Source organism: Otolemur garnettii, unplaced genomic scaffold, assembly GCF_000181295.1.
Source record: "Otolemur garnettii isolate 467f Iridium unplaced genomic scaffold, OtoGar3 scaffold00249, whole genome shotgun sequence".
NCBI lineage: Eukaryota > Metazoa > Chordata > Mammalia > Primates > Galagidae > Otolemur > Otolemur garnettii.
In genome coordinates, this window is record NW_003852644.1 from 659,287 (window position 1) to 673,628 (window position 14,342).

The 14,342-nt window shown below is 56.8% G+C and overlaps 1 protein-coding gene across 3 annotated transcripts; it reads right to left on the reverse strand.

Moving 5' to 3' along the window:
• Nucleotides 1-290: 290 nt before the first annotated feature.
• L1CAM (L1 cell adhesion molecule) lies at nucleotides 291-13,903 on the reverse strand. 3 transcript variants are annotated; one of them, XM_003802542.3, is made up of 28 exons: nucleotides 13,742-13,903; nucleotides 11,355-11,369; nucleotides 10,641-10,746; nucleotides 10,222-10,424; nucleotides 9,125-9,247; nucleotides 8,858-9,028; nucleotides 8,493-8,604; nucleotides 8,123-8,307; nucleotides 7,899-8,030; nucleotides 7,623-7,766; nucleotides 7,070-7,181; nucleotides 6,815-6,981; nucleotides 6,552-6,708; nucleotides 6,225-6,349; nucleotides 5,970-6,080; nucleotides 5,607-5,804; nucleotides 5,336-5,406; nucleotides 4,939-5,161; nucleotides 4,254-4,369; nucleotides 3,875-4,076; nucleotides 3,667-3,789; nucleotides 3,404-3,577; nucleotides 3,197-3,316; nucleotides 2,959-3,114; nucleotides 2,554-2,688; nucleotides 2,262-2,334; nucleotides 2,149-2,160; nucleotides 354-1,666 (listed from the first exon to the last, which is right to left on the reverse strand). In XM_003802542.3, the coding sequence occupies exons 1-28, from the start codon at nucleotides 13,815-13,817 to the stop codon at nucleotides 1,435-1,437; spliced, it is 3,774 nt and encodes a 1,257-aa protein (XP_003802590.1). In that variant the 5' UTR covers nucleotides 13,818-13,903; the 3' UTR covers nucleotides 354-1,434. The 3 variants fall into 3 exon arrangements, with proteins under 3 accessions (XP_003802591.1, XP_003802592.1, XP_003802590.1); XM_003802543.2 differs by lacking the exon at nucleotides 2,149-2,160 and having other exon boundaries at nucleotides 291-1,666; XM_003802544.2 differs by lacking the exons at nucleotides 2,149-2,160; nucleotides 11,355-11,369 and having other exon boundaries at nucleotides 291-1,666.
• Nucleotides 13,904-14,342: the final 439 nt, after the last annotated feature.

Genomic DNA, 14,342 nt, shown 5'->3' on the forward strand with positions numbered 1-14,342 from the left:
CCATATGTAACCCCATGGTAAGAGACTAAGCTTGGTCTCCAGGGGCCAGCAGGGACAAAGACCCTAAGGCCCAACAGTGTGGCAGCAACACCCAAGGTGAGCACAGCAAGGCCTGCAGAGTAGCTAGATGTGTGGCCTCTGGGAGGGCAAGGGAAGGCTCAGAGCTGTGGGGCTGGTAGTCTCAGGGGCTCCTGTGCATGGAAGGGGCTGCTGTTGCTGGTCCTAGCAATCTCTTGCAGTGTGGGGCAGGGACAGTGGACATAGTGCACAGCACAATGAAGAAAGGCCACCTTCCTTTCCAGGTTTTATTTACCTGTTATAATTCTGATATTTATGTACATATATATATTTTTTTGTTTTTTGAAGAGGGCTCATTGACAGACCAAGCAAAGGCATATGGGGAGCCCAAACTGCTGGGCAGAGTACAGCAGTGCTGGGGGTACCAAGGTTTCCTTTTTTTTGTCTGTTTTTATTTTTCCTGGGATGGGTTCATCAAAGCTAATTGCTATAAAACCTAGAAATCACCTAGAGACTCGGACATCTGCCTACACACTAATGGCATATGGGGTAAGGGGAAGGGTACAAACTCTCAAAGTCACGGTGTATTTACATTCCCAAGGTGGGGTTTGGGAGGAGGCTGAGGAAGAAAACTGTTCAGACAACACAGCAGGGTGGACAGCGCTGCTAAGGGGTTGGGGGTGGCAGCTGGGAGGGGCTGGCTGGTGGGCAATAGGAGGGGTGCCCACCCTGCACCCCAGCAGTGACAGAGGCCACTTGGATGTTGTCTGGTGGATACCAAAGGCAGCGTGTGAAGCTCCTGAAAGTCAGCCACGGGGTAGGGTGAGCGGCAGGAGGAGGGGTGCTGACTTAGTGTGATTTCGGGGCAGGGACTCTGGCTTCTCCAGATGGCCTCCCCAGCACCTGCAGCCAGCTTGTTCAGCCCAGCCCTCATCCTGGTTGGAGCAGAGATGGCAGAGAAAGGGAGCAGATGGTAAAGACACCGAGTTCTGTCCACAGTCCCAGCTGGGCTGGCCAGGGAGTGGCTGGGGTGGGGGATGTGCCAACTTTAGTCCAAGGGAGACCCTGCCATGTCTGCCCCAGGCCGAAATCAAGAAGGACACCATCTCGGAAATCTAGCCAGGGCAACCCCACTTTCACTCCCCCAAACTACGGCTTCTCTGCCCAAATAGGCTGGCAGGGCAGCACCTAGAGGCCCCTGACATGTAGGTGACCTGCCCCTGAGCTGGAGCAAAGTAGCATGTGCCCAGGAAGGGGTGCAGCTGGGTTTTGGCAATAAAGTAGGGACCAGGTGGTAAGAAGGGGCCTCTCTTCTGCCCCAAGTCAGGCTTCCCAAAGGCCTGCTGGAGAGAGGGAGGGCCTTGATCCCCAGGTTAGGGACACAGCATGGGCCCCACCTTGCCTGGCTGGACCCCACTATTCTAGGGCCACGGCAGGGTTGATGGGAGAGGTGGCCCCTGAGCTGTCATTGCCCCCTGCTGCCTCCTTCTCCTTCTTGCCACTGTATTGGCCGATGAAGGAGCCATCCTCGTTGAACTGCACGTCCACGCTTCCCCCGTAATCAGCCAGGCTGTCATCACTACCCAGGGGTTTGATGTCTCCATTGAGAGATGGCTGGCTACTGCCAAAGGCCTTCTCCTCGTTGTCACTGCAGAGGCAGAGGTAGGATGCGAGTGAAGAGGTGACGTGGATTCCTGCCTGCCTTCCATTTGTCCCAACTGTGTTTAGGGAAGAGCCGCTCTGACTGCCCTGGCAGTGGCTCTGGGGAGTGGGCAGGAGCAAGTGGGTGCTCAGCCTGGGGGCTTATGGGGCCCGGCTCCTTGCCTTGTCCCCTGGCATTGTGTATGTGAGCCTGATAGGGACACCATTGTAGCTGTCTAGGGCCCCCCTCATGGAGATAGGGAGCTGGTAAGGTGACAGGCAGCCCTAGAAGCTGGGGTGTTAGCATGGGAGGAGGGGCTGGGATGTGTTGCCTTCTCTCTGAAATGGGGAATTGCTGAGCCAGGAAACTGGGAACAGTCTGGTCAGAGCCCCAGCAACCAGGGGACAATGGTGGTCCCAGGAGCACACTATGCATAGGGGATCCCTGCTGCTGGGGTCTGACATCCATCTCCACCTCCCCTGCCTTACCTCTCCAAGGACCTGAAGTCACCCAGCAGCACAAAGAAGAGAGACAGGGACGGTCAGATGTGAGAGGAAGGAAGGGTGGGGCCATTGCTGGCACCCGCCTTGCCCCAGCTCACCTGTACTCGCCAAAGGTCTCGTCTTTCATGGGTCGGGCCTCAGAGTCCACCTGGGTGTCCTCCTTATCCTTCACTGCAGACACACAGACAGGACAGATCTCTCCCTGTTCTGGCTTATGCCTGGACTCCAGGTCCTTTGTGCTCTGAAGGGGCCCCAGCCTGCCCCCACCACACCATGCTGCCCGGCCAGGAGATCAGGGGCCATAGCAGGACTTGCGGAGGGACGAAGGGGCTCCCCTTGGCTCTGCCAACCCTCCCTTGGCCCAGCGGCCACTGCACGCCACCCAATCACCTGAGTACTTGCCGCCCTTGCTGCGTTTGATGAAGCAGAGGGTGAGCAGGAGTAGCAGCACCAGGACCATGGCGCTGACAAAGCCAATAAACCAGCCCTCAGTGGTGAAGCCAGCAGTAGGCAGTCTTACACGGCCTGGGGAGGGGGGACAGATAGGAGACCCACCCTGGGGTAAGACGAGGCCCTGGCAGAGGGACTGCTGCCCTAGAGGCTGGGAGGTGGGGAGAAGGTCCCACTCCGAGACCTGGGTTCTCCCACAAGGGTAAACGGCACACAGATTCTGGGACGAGACAGGAGTCATGAGTGAGACCTGGGCAGTAGCAGCTGTGGCAGGGACAAAGCAAAGCTAACTAGGCAGTGCCCATGCCTTGCTGGCAGGTGATGGCTGGTCACCTGGTGCCACACCTGTGCCATTGGTCTTCACAGCCATTTGGTGCAGCAGTGTCCTCTCTTTCAGTAGGTGGATCTCATAGTCGGTGTCGGGCTGCAGGTCCCATTGCGTGTAGGAGCTCTGGTTATAGCTGACATACTGCGGCAGGAGGTAGGCACCTGCCTTCTCATCTGCAGGGCCAAGAGGGCATGCAGGAGTGAGCCGAGTGGGCAGCCCCCCCTCCACCGCTGCAAGGGCCCTCTTCGAACTCACCTCCTAAGGCTTTGAACCAGATGTGGAACCCGAAATTGCACTGTCCCTCTTTGGGAACCCAGGAAACGATGCTGTAGTTTTCACCTGCCATGGCTGAGATGTTGCCGAAATCCTGGATGCCTGTACAGTGTGGGGGTAGAGGAGCGTTTGTGACTCACCAGGTAGCCTAAGGCTCACCCTGCCAGCCAGGCCTTCCCTTCAACTCACCAGACAAGGCCATAGTGCCTCCTTCCCGCACGATGGCCTCACCAGGGCCCTCCTTCGTGGTGGCCTGAAGCTGGAAGCGGTATCGCAGGTAGGGGCTGAGGTTGGTCAGGTTGTGAGTTCGAAGCTCAGGGTCCGGAAGGTCGAAGGACAGCTGCTCCTTGCCCCCCTCATCCACTGTGGGGACAAGCAGGGGATTGGCTTAGGCTGTCAGCTCTGGCTCCTCCCTGAGCCCTCTCCACCACCGTGCCACCCACTACACGTACAGGGGTGATAGGAGAGCACATAGCCGGTGAGAACGCCGTTGTGGCTGAGTGGGGGCTGCCAGTGCAGCAGCAGGCTGGTGTTCGACTGGCACTCCAGGTGCAACGCCTCGGGGTGGCCCGGCACTGCGTGACAGACAGATGCCGCAGGTAGGTCCTTGCCCAAGTCTCAGGAGGAAGGGCGGGTGGTGGAGGTTCGAGAGAGGCTCACCTCCCTCCGGGGTGCTGAAGGTTAACTCAAGGGCAGGACCAGGCCCTCGCCCATTAAAGGCCTTCACCTCCAGGTGGTAGGAGCTGTAGGGCCGGAGACCACCGAGGATAACACTGGTGGTGTTGGCAGGCACTATCACGTGGCCCTTGTGGACATGCCTCTTGCTGTGCTTCCTCTGACTGCGCTCCCACCAGTATGTCACCTGCACAGGTGAAAAGGAGACCTTGCAGGGGCAGAAGGCATCTAGCTGGGGCCGCCAGCATGTGCTCCCCATTGCCCTTGACAAGGGCTCTTTCCTCCCAGCCCAGGCTTTCAGGAGAGCCCTGTAACTTTCCCCAGCGATAACCCCAACCCCAGCCCACCTGCCTTAGGCCCTTACACTGTATCCCCGGAGGTGGCCCTTGACCTGGGCCAGGTCCACAGGCCACCACCTGACCAGCACAGTGCTTGAATTGAGGATCTGGATGCCTTCCAGCTCAGGGCTCGCCTGGGGGTCTGGAAACAGCCAGGGACTTCAGAGAGCTGTATGCTCTGCCCACTCTGGGGCCAGCACAGCCCCCTCCCACACTGGGAAGATGGCTTTGGATGCTACATGGGGGCAGTTTGATGAGGAGCAACGTGTCTGCGTGGTCCAAGATCTCTCCCTGGACTGCTCATTAGTTGCTGAGGTGAAGGTAGTAACTTACAGAGGAGAAACCAGAAAAAGCCTTGCTGGGTGATTAAAGTGAACATCTGGTAATGTTCCAGATTCAGAGGAAGCAAAGCAGAGTGACTAGATGCTTGTACTGGGTCCCCGTACTGCAGGGAGAAGCAGGGTAAATGACAGTGTCGGCTGATGCCATTGGAATGCCAGCTGCCAATTACTGGATCATAGCAATGGCAAGTGTCCAGAATTTCACATCCCTCTGGTTACATAAGAGAACGTCCTTATTTGTAGGAAACGTGCACCAAAGCATTGGGAGCTGGGGACCAGCGTGGAGGTGGGGAGCAGGCTGTGCTTGTGCACACAGTGTTGCACAGGGGGACTTTGCATGGATGTGGGCAGGGCCCAGTTGGGTACTCACAGTCTTCCCCGGAGTATCCAATGGTGACCTGGGGCTCCGGGCCCTTGCCCTGGCTGTTGACGGCCTGAACTTTGATCTCATAAGGCACAAAGGTGGACGTGTTGGACACTACCAGGAACGGGTCGCTCACAATCTGTTCCTGCCAGATCCCCCGTGTCCCCTGAGGGCGCCATTGCACGCGGTACTGAACCTGGGGTGCATTCCAGTCTATCCATCGGAGCGGCTGCAGGGGGGCAGCAGAAGAGGAACTGGTTGGCTGCGATCACAGGCCTTCTGTGACCCCAGCCCAGATTCACATCCCCAGCCACTAGCTTCATCCTTAGCAAAGCCAAGGGGCAAGAGCAAACAGCTGGGGCCTGGCCTCATGTCCAGCAGCACAGTGAGCCCAGGCCCTCACCTTCCACGTGATCACCATGTTGTTGGTCTCATTCCCTTCCCCCTTCACGTCCACAGGGTTCTTTTCTGGGGCTGTAAGTAACGTGTTGGCACATCAGCGCTCAGTCAGGGCCAGCAGCCCCAAGGGCATCCTGCTGTCCCCACCTCCCCCTGGAAATTTGAGAGCAAGGGAGCTTGGGCACGGTACCTCTCTGAGCCCTCCCTTCAGAGCCCAAGGCCTGGTTGACTGCCCCCTTCCAGGTGGCATGGGAGTGGGGGCCACCCTGGCTCACCTGCCTCGGGTGTGACCACAGTCTCAGAGGCTGGGCTAGGCTCCCCGGGGCCGTATTTGTTGATGGCAGTTACCCTAAATGTGTAGTGCACATAGGGTGACAGCTTGAGAGTAGCAGAGGTCTGGTTCCCTGGCACCTTGCCCAGACTGTACCATTTCTCAGGTGCCATTTCTTTATCCTCAAATTCAATGTCATACTCTGCCAAGAAGTGAACCAGCAACACGGTAATCAGCATGTGGCTTAAAGAAAGGGCAATGGGAATGCTGGGCCAAGTCCGGCTCTCCCGGAGCACCCCCAACACAAGTGCATGCCCCCAAGGGGAGGGCAAGGTGATGGGGGGGGTGCCATGCTCAGGACTCTTACTCTCAATGGGGGCATTGTGGTCTTCTGCGGGGCTCCAGGACAGGCGCACCTGGCTCTGCTTCAGCAGGTGGAGGTCAGACAGCTTCAGCTGGGGCACCAGCCCAGGGCTCCCTGAAGGCCATGGAGGGTGGATTCTTTGGCCCCCTCAAGAGCCACAGTCCCCGCCCGCCAGCTTGACATGGCCCAGCAATATGAATCTGGGCCTCTCAGCCTGCCCTCCCCTGATTACCCCCAGGATCCCGTCCTATGACTCACCCACCACCAAGAGCTGTGCCTTGCTCTCCACCATGTCCAGCTCAGTGCTGGCCAAACAGCTGTAGTTGCCCTGGTCACTGTAGTCCAGGCTGTGAATGACTAGGCGCCCATCCTCTATGAAGTACCTAGGGAGAGGGCCATATCTGCCCTTCGGGTCCCAGCAGGCCACCACTTCCTGACATCTGAGTTCTCCTCCCCTCCCATTCCTGCCAGAATCTTCCCCTCAAAGCAGGTAAGTGCCCCTCATGGATGAGGCTAAAAAGTGTGGACTTCCAGCTTTCTCACTCTGTCCCTTCTACCGACCCCAGGTTGGGGCTGGGCCCTCACTTGTCACTGTCCCCAAGCTCGTGGAGGTCTCCACCATCCCCACGCCAGGTGATGCTGGGCTGCAAGGAAGGGTCAAAGGAGGCCTGGCATGTGAATGTCACCCTTGAGCCTTTCTTCTCGATTGCACTCCGGGGCCCCTGTACGATCCGAGTTGCATCTGAAGGTGATACAGGAAAAGGAGGGTCAGTCACTCTGATGTCTTCCAGAGATCCTGAACCTTCCTTACACAGGGACTGTTAGTCATATGGTAGGAGTCATCTGACCTTTAACTTGCAGGTTAGCTACAATGGTCACATTGTTTTGGTCATTGGCAGCCTGGCAGAAGTAGCGTCCTGTGTCATTGGCCTGGAGGTCTCGGATGCCAAGGGTCCCGTTAGCATAGGGGAAGAAGCGTTCATCCTGAAGCACTGTCATCCCTTCTTCTCCCAGCCTAGAGTGAGTGGGGCAGGCCTGGCTCAGACCAACTGGCTTGGGCTCCCTGCTCATGGGCTCCCCAAGACAGATGATGGGGCACTCACCATTGGACACTGGGCACAGGGGCTCCAAAGGCCTTGCACAGAAGGTAGGCAGTGCTTCCCTCGACCGCCATATATGTCTGGTTGTCTCCAGTCAGGATCTTGGCAGGCAGCTCTGGGAGCAGAATAGCAAGACTCAGGGCTGTGATAGTGAGTGAAGGCAGTGACATTCCACCTGGCACCCTAAGACCCCCAAGAACTCTGCACATTTTGCTTCATGGCTCCCACCAGTCTGAGTCTCTCTCTGCCTTCAGACACACTGTCCCCTCCACCTCAGATGTGCCTCCAGTCCCATCCAAGTGTTACCAATGACAATAAAAAAAAAAAAAAAGTGTTACCAATGATTCCAGGCCAAACTGACAGCCTGCCTTGTCCCCAGCCCCCAGTCTTCCCCTGAGGCCTGTCCAGGGTGAGCCTGCACTTATCATGGCTGCTATGAGGCTGTGTGAGAGATGGGTCTCATTAAGGTAGGCTGAGGCCATACCAACTGCAGAGACAGATTGGGGGTCATGAACACAGAAGGGAGAGTGGGACCACACAGCTGGCTGCCACTCACGGACAACATAGATGTAGGCATTGGCCAGCAGGACTCCATGCCGGTTGCGGGCCTCGCACTGTGTCACCATTGTGTCACTGGGCTGCACATTGCTCAGGATCAGGGCACCACGCTGGATCTGGTACTTCTGGTCCTTGGGCAGCTCTGTGCACACAGCAGGAGGGCCCCATGGGTCCAGGCCAGAGTCCTGAGCTGTGTGAACGTCCTCACCCTCCTTTTCCTCTCCCCCACAGTGCCCAGGGCTCACCACACTGCCCTGCCCAAGGACCTGCTCACCTTCCACAGGGATCCCATTGATTCTCCAGGTGACTTCTGGTTGGGGCCGGCCCTGCACTTGACAGTCCAGCCGGGCAGTCTCTCCTGGGCCATACAAGTGGCTCTGGGGCTTGTGCAACCAGTATGGGGCCGCTGGGAGGAATAAGGGAGTGATCCTAAGTCCACAGCCTGCAGTAGGTCTTGCTTCCGGCACACCCTGCTCTCCCCTAGCAGAGACACCATACCTTCCACAGTGACATAGTAGGCATGCCTGGCGCTGCCCAGTGAGTTCTCGGCCAGGCAGCGATACTCGCCATCATCCTCCTCACCCACATTCAGCAGCTGTAGGGTCTTGTTGTGGTTCTGGTAGGTGACTCGGTCAGCTGGCATGGGGCCACTAGGACGCAGCCACTTGATGGTAGGGGTGGGGCTGCCCAGGGCCATGGTGTAGGGAAGCCAAGGGAGGAGGGCAGAGGAGAGAGAGGACAAAGCTGCTTATCCCACTCCCCTCAGTCCCCCACAGAGGCCCAAACCCCTGCCAGACTCACTCACATCCCCACCTCCCACCCCCCGAATCCCTCAACCCCCACCCCCGCCTTGGGTGCCCAGACTCACAAGCCCTCAGCAATGCATTCCAAGACTAATGGCTCGCCTTGCAAGGCTACCAGGTGGCTGCTGGAGTTGGTGGGGAAGAGCAGGCGTGGCTTCCTGTCAATCATGCTGTTGGCTGGGTAGGGTGGGAAGCAATGGGTAGCTTGTCCATGCCTCCCTCCACCCACAGAGATACAAGGCTGGTGGCTCTGCACACCCCAGCAAGTCCCTGGGGCCTTGCTTTCCTCCCCTGTTAAACAAAGTGCCTGGAAGGGCCTGGGCAGGCTCAAAGTGGGAGACAAGCCATCCTTGAAGGACACCAGGGTTGTATGATCTACCTTGGGCGAGAGGAGTCAGGAAGAGAGATGTTGGGGGCCTTTGACACTCACTGGCTTTGACCCGGAGGTCAATGGGCTCCTTCTGTATGATGGTCCGGGTTCCTGGGAAGTGGGCATGGCAGATGTAGTCTGAGTGGTTGTCCGACGTGATTACGTTGGCAAAGTAGAGGTTGCCATTCTGACCCATTGTTACTCGCTCATCTTGTTTGATGTGCAAGATCTCTGCCACAGACAAGGAGGCACAGGTCAGGACCCCCACCCAAGAAGACACCCCCACTGACCCCTGAGCCTGGGCAGCAGCCCCTCGCTGGCACCCACTGCTGTTCATCCAGTAGATCCGGAGTGGCTCTGCGCTGGGTGGAGGATGGCAAGGCAGGATCACAGACTCCCCTTCCTCCACCTCCACGGGCTTCACGGTCTCCTTTGGCCACTTGGGGGCACCTAGAAGGGACAGAGAGGCTGGCACTCTCCTCCCAGTCAAGGCATTGCAAGGCTGGAGAAGGGAGGAGGGAGGGCCACCCTGAGGATGACAGGTGGACGAAAGTTCATGTGGTAGGGGCAGAAACTCTGGGTCCTTCCTTTCTGGGCTCCATGGGAGAATAGGTGAGCAGGAGGCCATGTGGCCAGGAAGGGTTAATCCCCCGTTTTCACTTTCCCTATCCACCTTGAGAAGGATGGTGGGAAAGGCCGAGGTGCAGCGCTGGGGGAGGGGATAAATGCAAGAGTCACAGACCCTTCCATCATCCTGACAAGGAAACCATGGCAATGGTTCCCAAGGTAACAGCAGGGGCAGGGAGGGGAGAGGAAAGCGCTCAGGAGGCAGAAAGCTCAGAGAGGAGGGAATGTAGTGGGAAACCCCTCCGGGAAAGGGCAACACAGGTAAAGATAAAGCCCCAGAATAGGAAGAGAGAGATAGAGAAGCAAGTTGGAGGTGGAGAAGGAGAGGTGGAGAGCAAGAGAGAGGAGAGAGGCAGCAGAGACTGATGAGCAAAGGCTGTGGGAAGAGGAGCCAGATAAATGAGGGAGATGGACAGAGACGCCCCAAAAGCGGTGGAGAAGGAAATGGGCAGAAACACAGCCACCAAACCCAAGCCAAGGTGGAGACTCAGAGAGACAGGGCATCCCCCTTTAGCCCTAAGCCCACCAGCAGCTACAAAGCAGGTACTGGGGAAGCCCAAAGGAGTGGAAAGGAAAGAGATGACCTGCAATGCAGTGGAGAGAGGTAGGGTGCAGAGGGAGGAGGCCGTGGGAGAAAGAGGACAGGTTAGGGGCTGCAGGGCACTCTAGCCCCTTGCACACAACAATTAGGTGAGGGACAGTGGCTTCCAGCCCAGAATCCCACATGAGTTCCTGGGCTGTGTCTGAGGAGCGTCTCATGTGCCCAGGTCCTCCCTGGTCCCTGCAGTGTGTCGCACCCTCAGCCATGAGCTGGATTTTGTGGGACATGGCGGTGCCCAGCTTATTGCTGGCAAAGCAGCGATAGATGCCCTGGAATCTCTGGGCAAAGTTGCTGTTGTTGCCCGTGATGGTGAAGGAGCCAGAGTGGGGCAGCTGCTGCACAGTCACACCCAGCTCCTCCTTGGGTTGGAAGTGGATGCCATCCTTCGTCCAGCGGAACCTGTGGGCAGAAACAAGCTCAGAGGCCCAAGACCCTAGAATCCCAGGCAGGGGCTAGAATAGGCCTAAAGTAAGAGTGTGAGCAGCTTGGGGCCTCCGGAGATGGGAGAACAGGCAAGGACTCAGGGTGACAGGGAGATCTGGGGTGTTGGGTTGAGAGGTTGTGGGGCCCAGGGAGGCATGAGGGTTAGAGCTTGAGATCTCAGAGGCCGCTCACTGCACTTCGGGTTTGCCGCTGGCTTCACACTTGAGGCTGATGTCATCTGTCGGGAAGACGACCAGGCGCCGTGGAGACTGTTCCGTGATAACAGGTGGCTCCATCACTGGAGACAGGATGGGGAGAGTAGTGGTGAGGACAGTGCCTCCCACCGTGAGGGAAGCAGAGTTCAGAACCCTTAGAGGGAGGCAGGGAAGGGGGAACAGCAGAGAGGCTTGTGGAACACAAAAAGAGGGAGAGAGAAAAGGACACATAGTGTAAAAAGAGACAGGGTCAGGGAGAAGACACCAACAGGAGTTACAAAGGAAGATGCCTGAGAGAGATTGAGAGAGAGAGAGAGAGAGAGAGAGAAAGAGAGAGACAGAAAGACAGATAGACAGACAGACAGACAAAGGGAATGAAAGAGAGAAGAGAGATGCAAGCAATAAAATCAAACACACAGAAACCAAGGACAAAGCCCTGATGAAGAGAGAGGAGCAGAAAGAAGGACAGAGCAACAGAGAAATGTAAGAGTGACCAAAAATCCCAGGTTTGGGCAGAGATGGGAACAAAGACAGCCCCACACAGGTGACAGAGGGACAGGCTGAGAGAAGCCTCTGGTGCAGGGATCCAAGAGCACAGGGCACATGGCACACACGAGGGCAGGGGGTGCTGGCTCAAGGGAGGGGGCCCTCTCCCTCTCCTTGGCCTTTTAGGACCCCCTCCCCCACTTACCATGGTGCCCCTCATCTGAGAAGTCCAGCAGGCAGCAGGAGAGAGAATGGAGAGAGACTCTGAAAGGCAGCCCCCACCATGCAGAAGGAAGGGTGGGAGAGTAGGCTAAGGTGGTAGCAACGAGGGACACATCGTTGGGCTGGAGAAGTGGCTGGTGCCCAGCAAGATGGGTAGGACACAGGGCATATAGTCCAGAAGGACAAGGTCCAATGGGCAGGGAGAGAGAAATTCTTGCCTTTAACAAGGAGTGTCCTTGTAGCCCCCTGGCAGGGCCCAGTAGAGCTTACAGAGCTGACCTCACCTCACCCAGGAGGCCCTGCATTGCTAGGAGGCAGACAGCCCCTGCCACGGCACCCTCCCATCTCCAGCCCACTTCCCTCCTAATCCAATTAGGGCAGCTCAGTGTTTTCAATTACACAGGGCCCAGCCCTCAGAGCCCTGTGCCCTTCCCCCACAAAACTCTCCCAAAGGCCCCACTGCTTCATTTGAGTTTCCACAGCTAGTGCCAGCTCTCTTTCTCTCTCCTCCTTCTTCCCAACCTGCCACCAAGTTCCCTGGGGCAGAGGCCAAAGGGACAGCCCCAGCCCCAGGACTGGCACTGGCCTGGGTGGCTGGGAGGGAGGCAGGCAGGGAGCGGAAGGAAGGAGGAAGGATAGGGAAGCAGTGAGCTGCCTCTGAAAGCTTTGTCTCTGCAGAAGACCTCATTGTAAAGCCCTTGAGAAGAAGCAGGCTCCCTAGGAACACTACAGAGGGTCCTGAGTTGGGGAGGAGCCAGGGCAGGTCACCTAAAAGCAAGAAACAGTGATAAGGACAACAGGATGGGGGAGATCAACTAGGTGGAAGAAGTAGGAACAGAGACAGAGGGGGATGGAGTGGCTGGGGAGGGAGAGATGGAGGGCAGGTTCCAGCAGGGAGGAGCCCACTGAATCATATTGGGGTCTGTATGGGTGCTGGTCAGTGCCCAAGGCTGCCTTGCAGCCCATCTTTCTTTAAACAGAGAGTGCTGCTTGCATTTACCTGTCCCCTGTCTTTAAAACCTCACTTGTGTGCTTGTGTGTTTCTGCTTGTGTGGCCTCTCAATGTCTCTGCCCCTTTTCCTGTCTCTGTGGCTGGCCATATACAGGTGTCTGGCTTGTCTGTGTCTACCTGTGAGTGTATGTCCATGTGTACCCGTGGCATGAGAGTCTGCATAGGTGTTACTATAGGGACCTCCATGCATATGTCTAAGGAGACATCCCAACCTTTGTCCTGTCAGCCACTCCTCACCTCCTCCAAATCCTTGCAGCCCCCTGATACCAGGTGCCTCCCAAGCCTGCCTCTTACAAACCCCATTCCATTCCCGACAGCCTTCCCCATCCCTAGTTCCTAGCTTGTTTCTCAGTGACATCGTCCTCCTGCATGTCCAGGCTCAGAGAGAAAGGTGGCAAGGAGAGGTGGGGAGGGGACTAGAGCCTGGTAGTTGAAGATACACAAACACTGTCAAATAGCTAGCCAGTTAGAGGTGTGTTACAATTCTTACAAACAAGAGAAAACACCATCACTGTCACAACATTCCCACATGCAGACATACTTACACTCAGCACCACTCACACACAATCTGCTACAATCCAATGTCACAGTTAAATGCCTCAGACCTTCACAATCTGAAACAATAACAGTCATAGTGACTCACAAGCTTACTTATACAGGAAATCAAAGTCATGTTCACAAATATCCATGCTATCACAACCATATACACACAATCACATTCAGTCACAACCCTGTGGCTACACTGCTTAACACCCACATACCTACCTGTGGCCTTCCCCCACAAGTGTGACCATCACAGACACATGCTCCAACAGCCCCACCCCCATCCTCACCAAATAACTACACATCAGACAGCATCCAGAAGGCTGCTGGGTTGGAGTGTTGTCTCAGTTCAGAGACAGGGTAACGAAGGGCCCAGGATGGGAAAGAGCCAGCTTGGGATTACTCAAGTCAGAAACGGGCAAGACTCAATTCCAGACCTTTGCACAACCTAGCTGAGGATTGACGACAGCCTTAATGTCCTGCCTGTCACACTCCTGGTATGTGGGGTGGAAATAGAGGCGTGGAAGTGGTTTGGGGAGGGGTGGCAAAGCGGAACTGTAGAGGCAGGGGTGCGCTGTCCGCGGTCCTGAAAATGCCCGGCTGCCCGCGCCTGGCCCTGTCTGTGGTGCTGACACCCATCGCGCCTTCTACCCTGCTGTTCTCTCCAGAGGTACCGAACGTCTGTGTACCTCCCGCCCTCCCTGTGCCCAGGACGTGGGGTGACGGGTGAGGGTCTGGACCAGCTAGGAAGCAGAAGAGAAAGGGGCCCAACATAGCAGCAAAAGGAAGCGCTCTGGCTCCCTCAGGCTACTCACATTCCTCAGGGATCTCGATGAACAGGCAGGGGCTGCAGAGGAGGAGAGGCCACACGTACTGCAGCGCCGCGACCATCTTCCTGCCGGAGTCAGCAGCTCAGCACAGCACAGCGGGCCAGGCTAGGCTCAGGCTCCGGCCGAGGGAAGGGAGCTGGTAGGTGGAAGAAGGACAGGGTGAGCGTGGAGAGAGGAGAAAAGGACGAATGTTAGTGACTAACATCTGGGGGAGCTGGGCTCCTTGTACGCCCACAGCCCCGCCCACAGCTGGCCGGCTTCCCCGCCTTCCCTCCCCCCAATCCTGGAAGAGAAACCTGGAAGAGAAAGCTCTGGCTGGGCCAGGTTGCCTTTTCATTATCTACTTACTTTCCACTCTGCCTTTCCTGCCAGGTGCTTCCCCAGCAACAACCAGTTGCCTCATCAGCTCACCTTTGTATGCCACAGATCCCTCTGTGCACACCATTTCCATGTGTGTTCATGTGCTTGTGAGCAGGTTTCTTTAGGCATCTGTGTGGGTGTGGGTCTGCTTGTGGGGAGTGAGCCCAATGCACACACTGGTGTTTCTGTGCCTATGTGTGTGCATGCACAGGTGCATTTTTTTTTT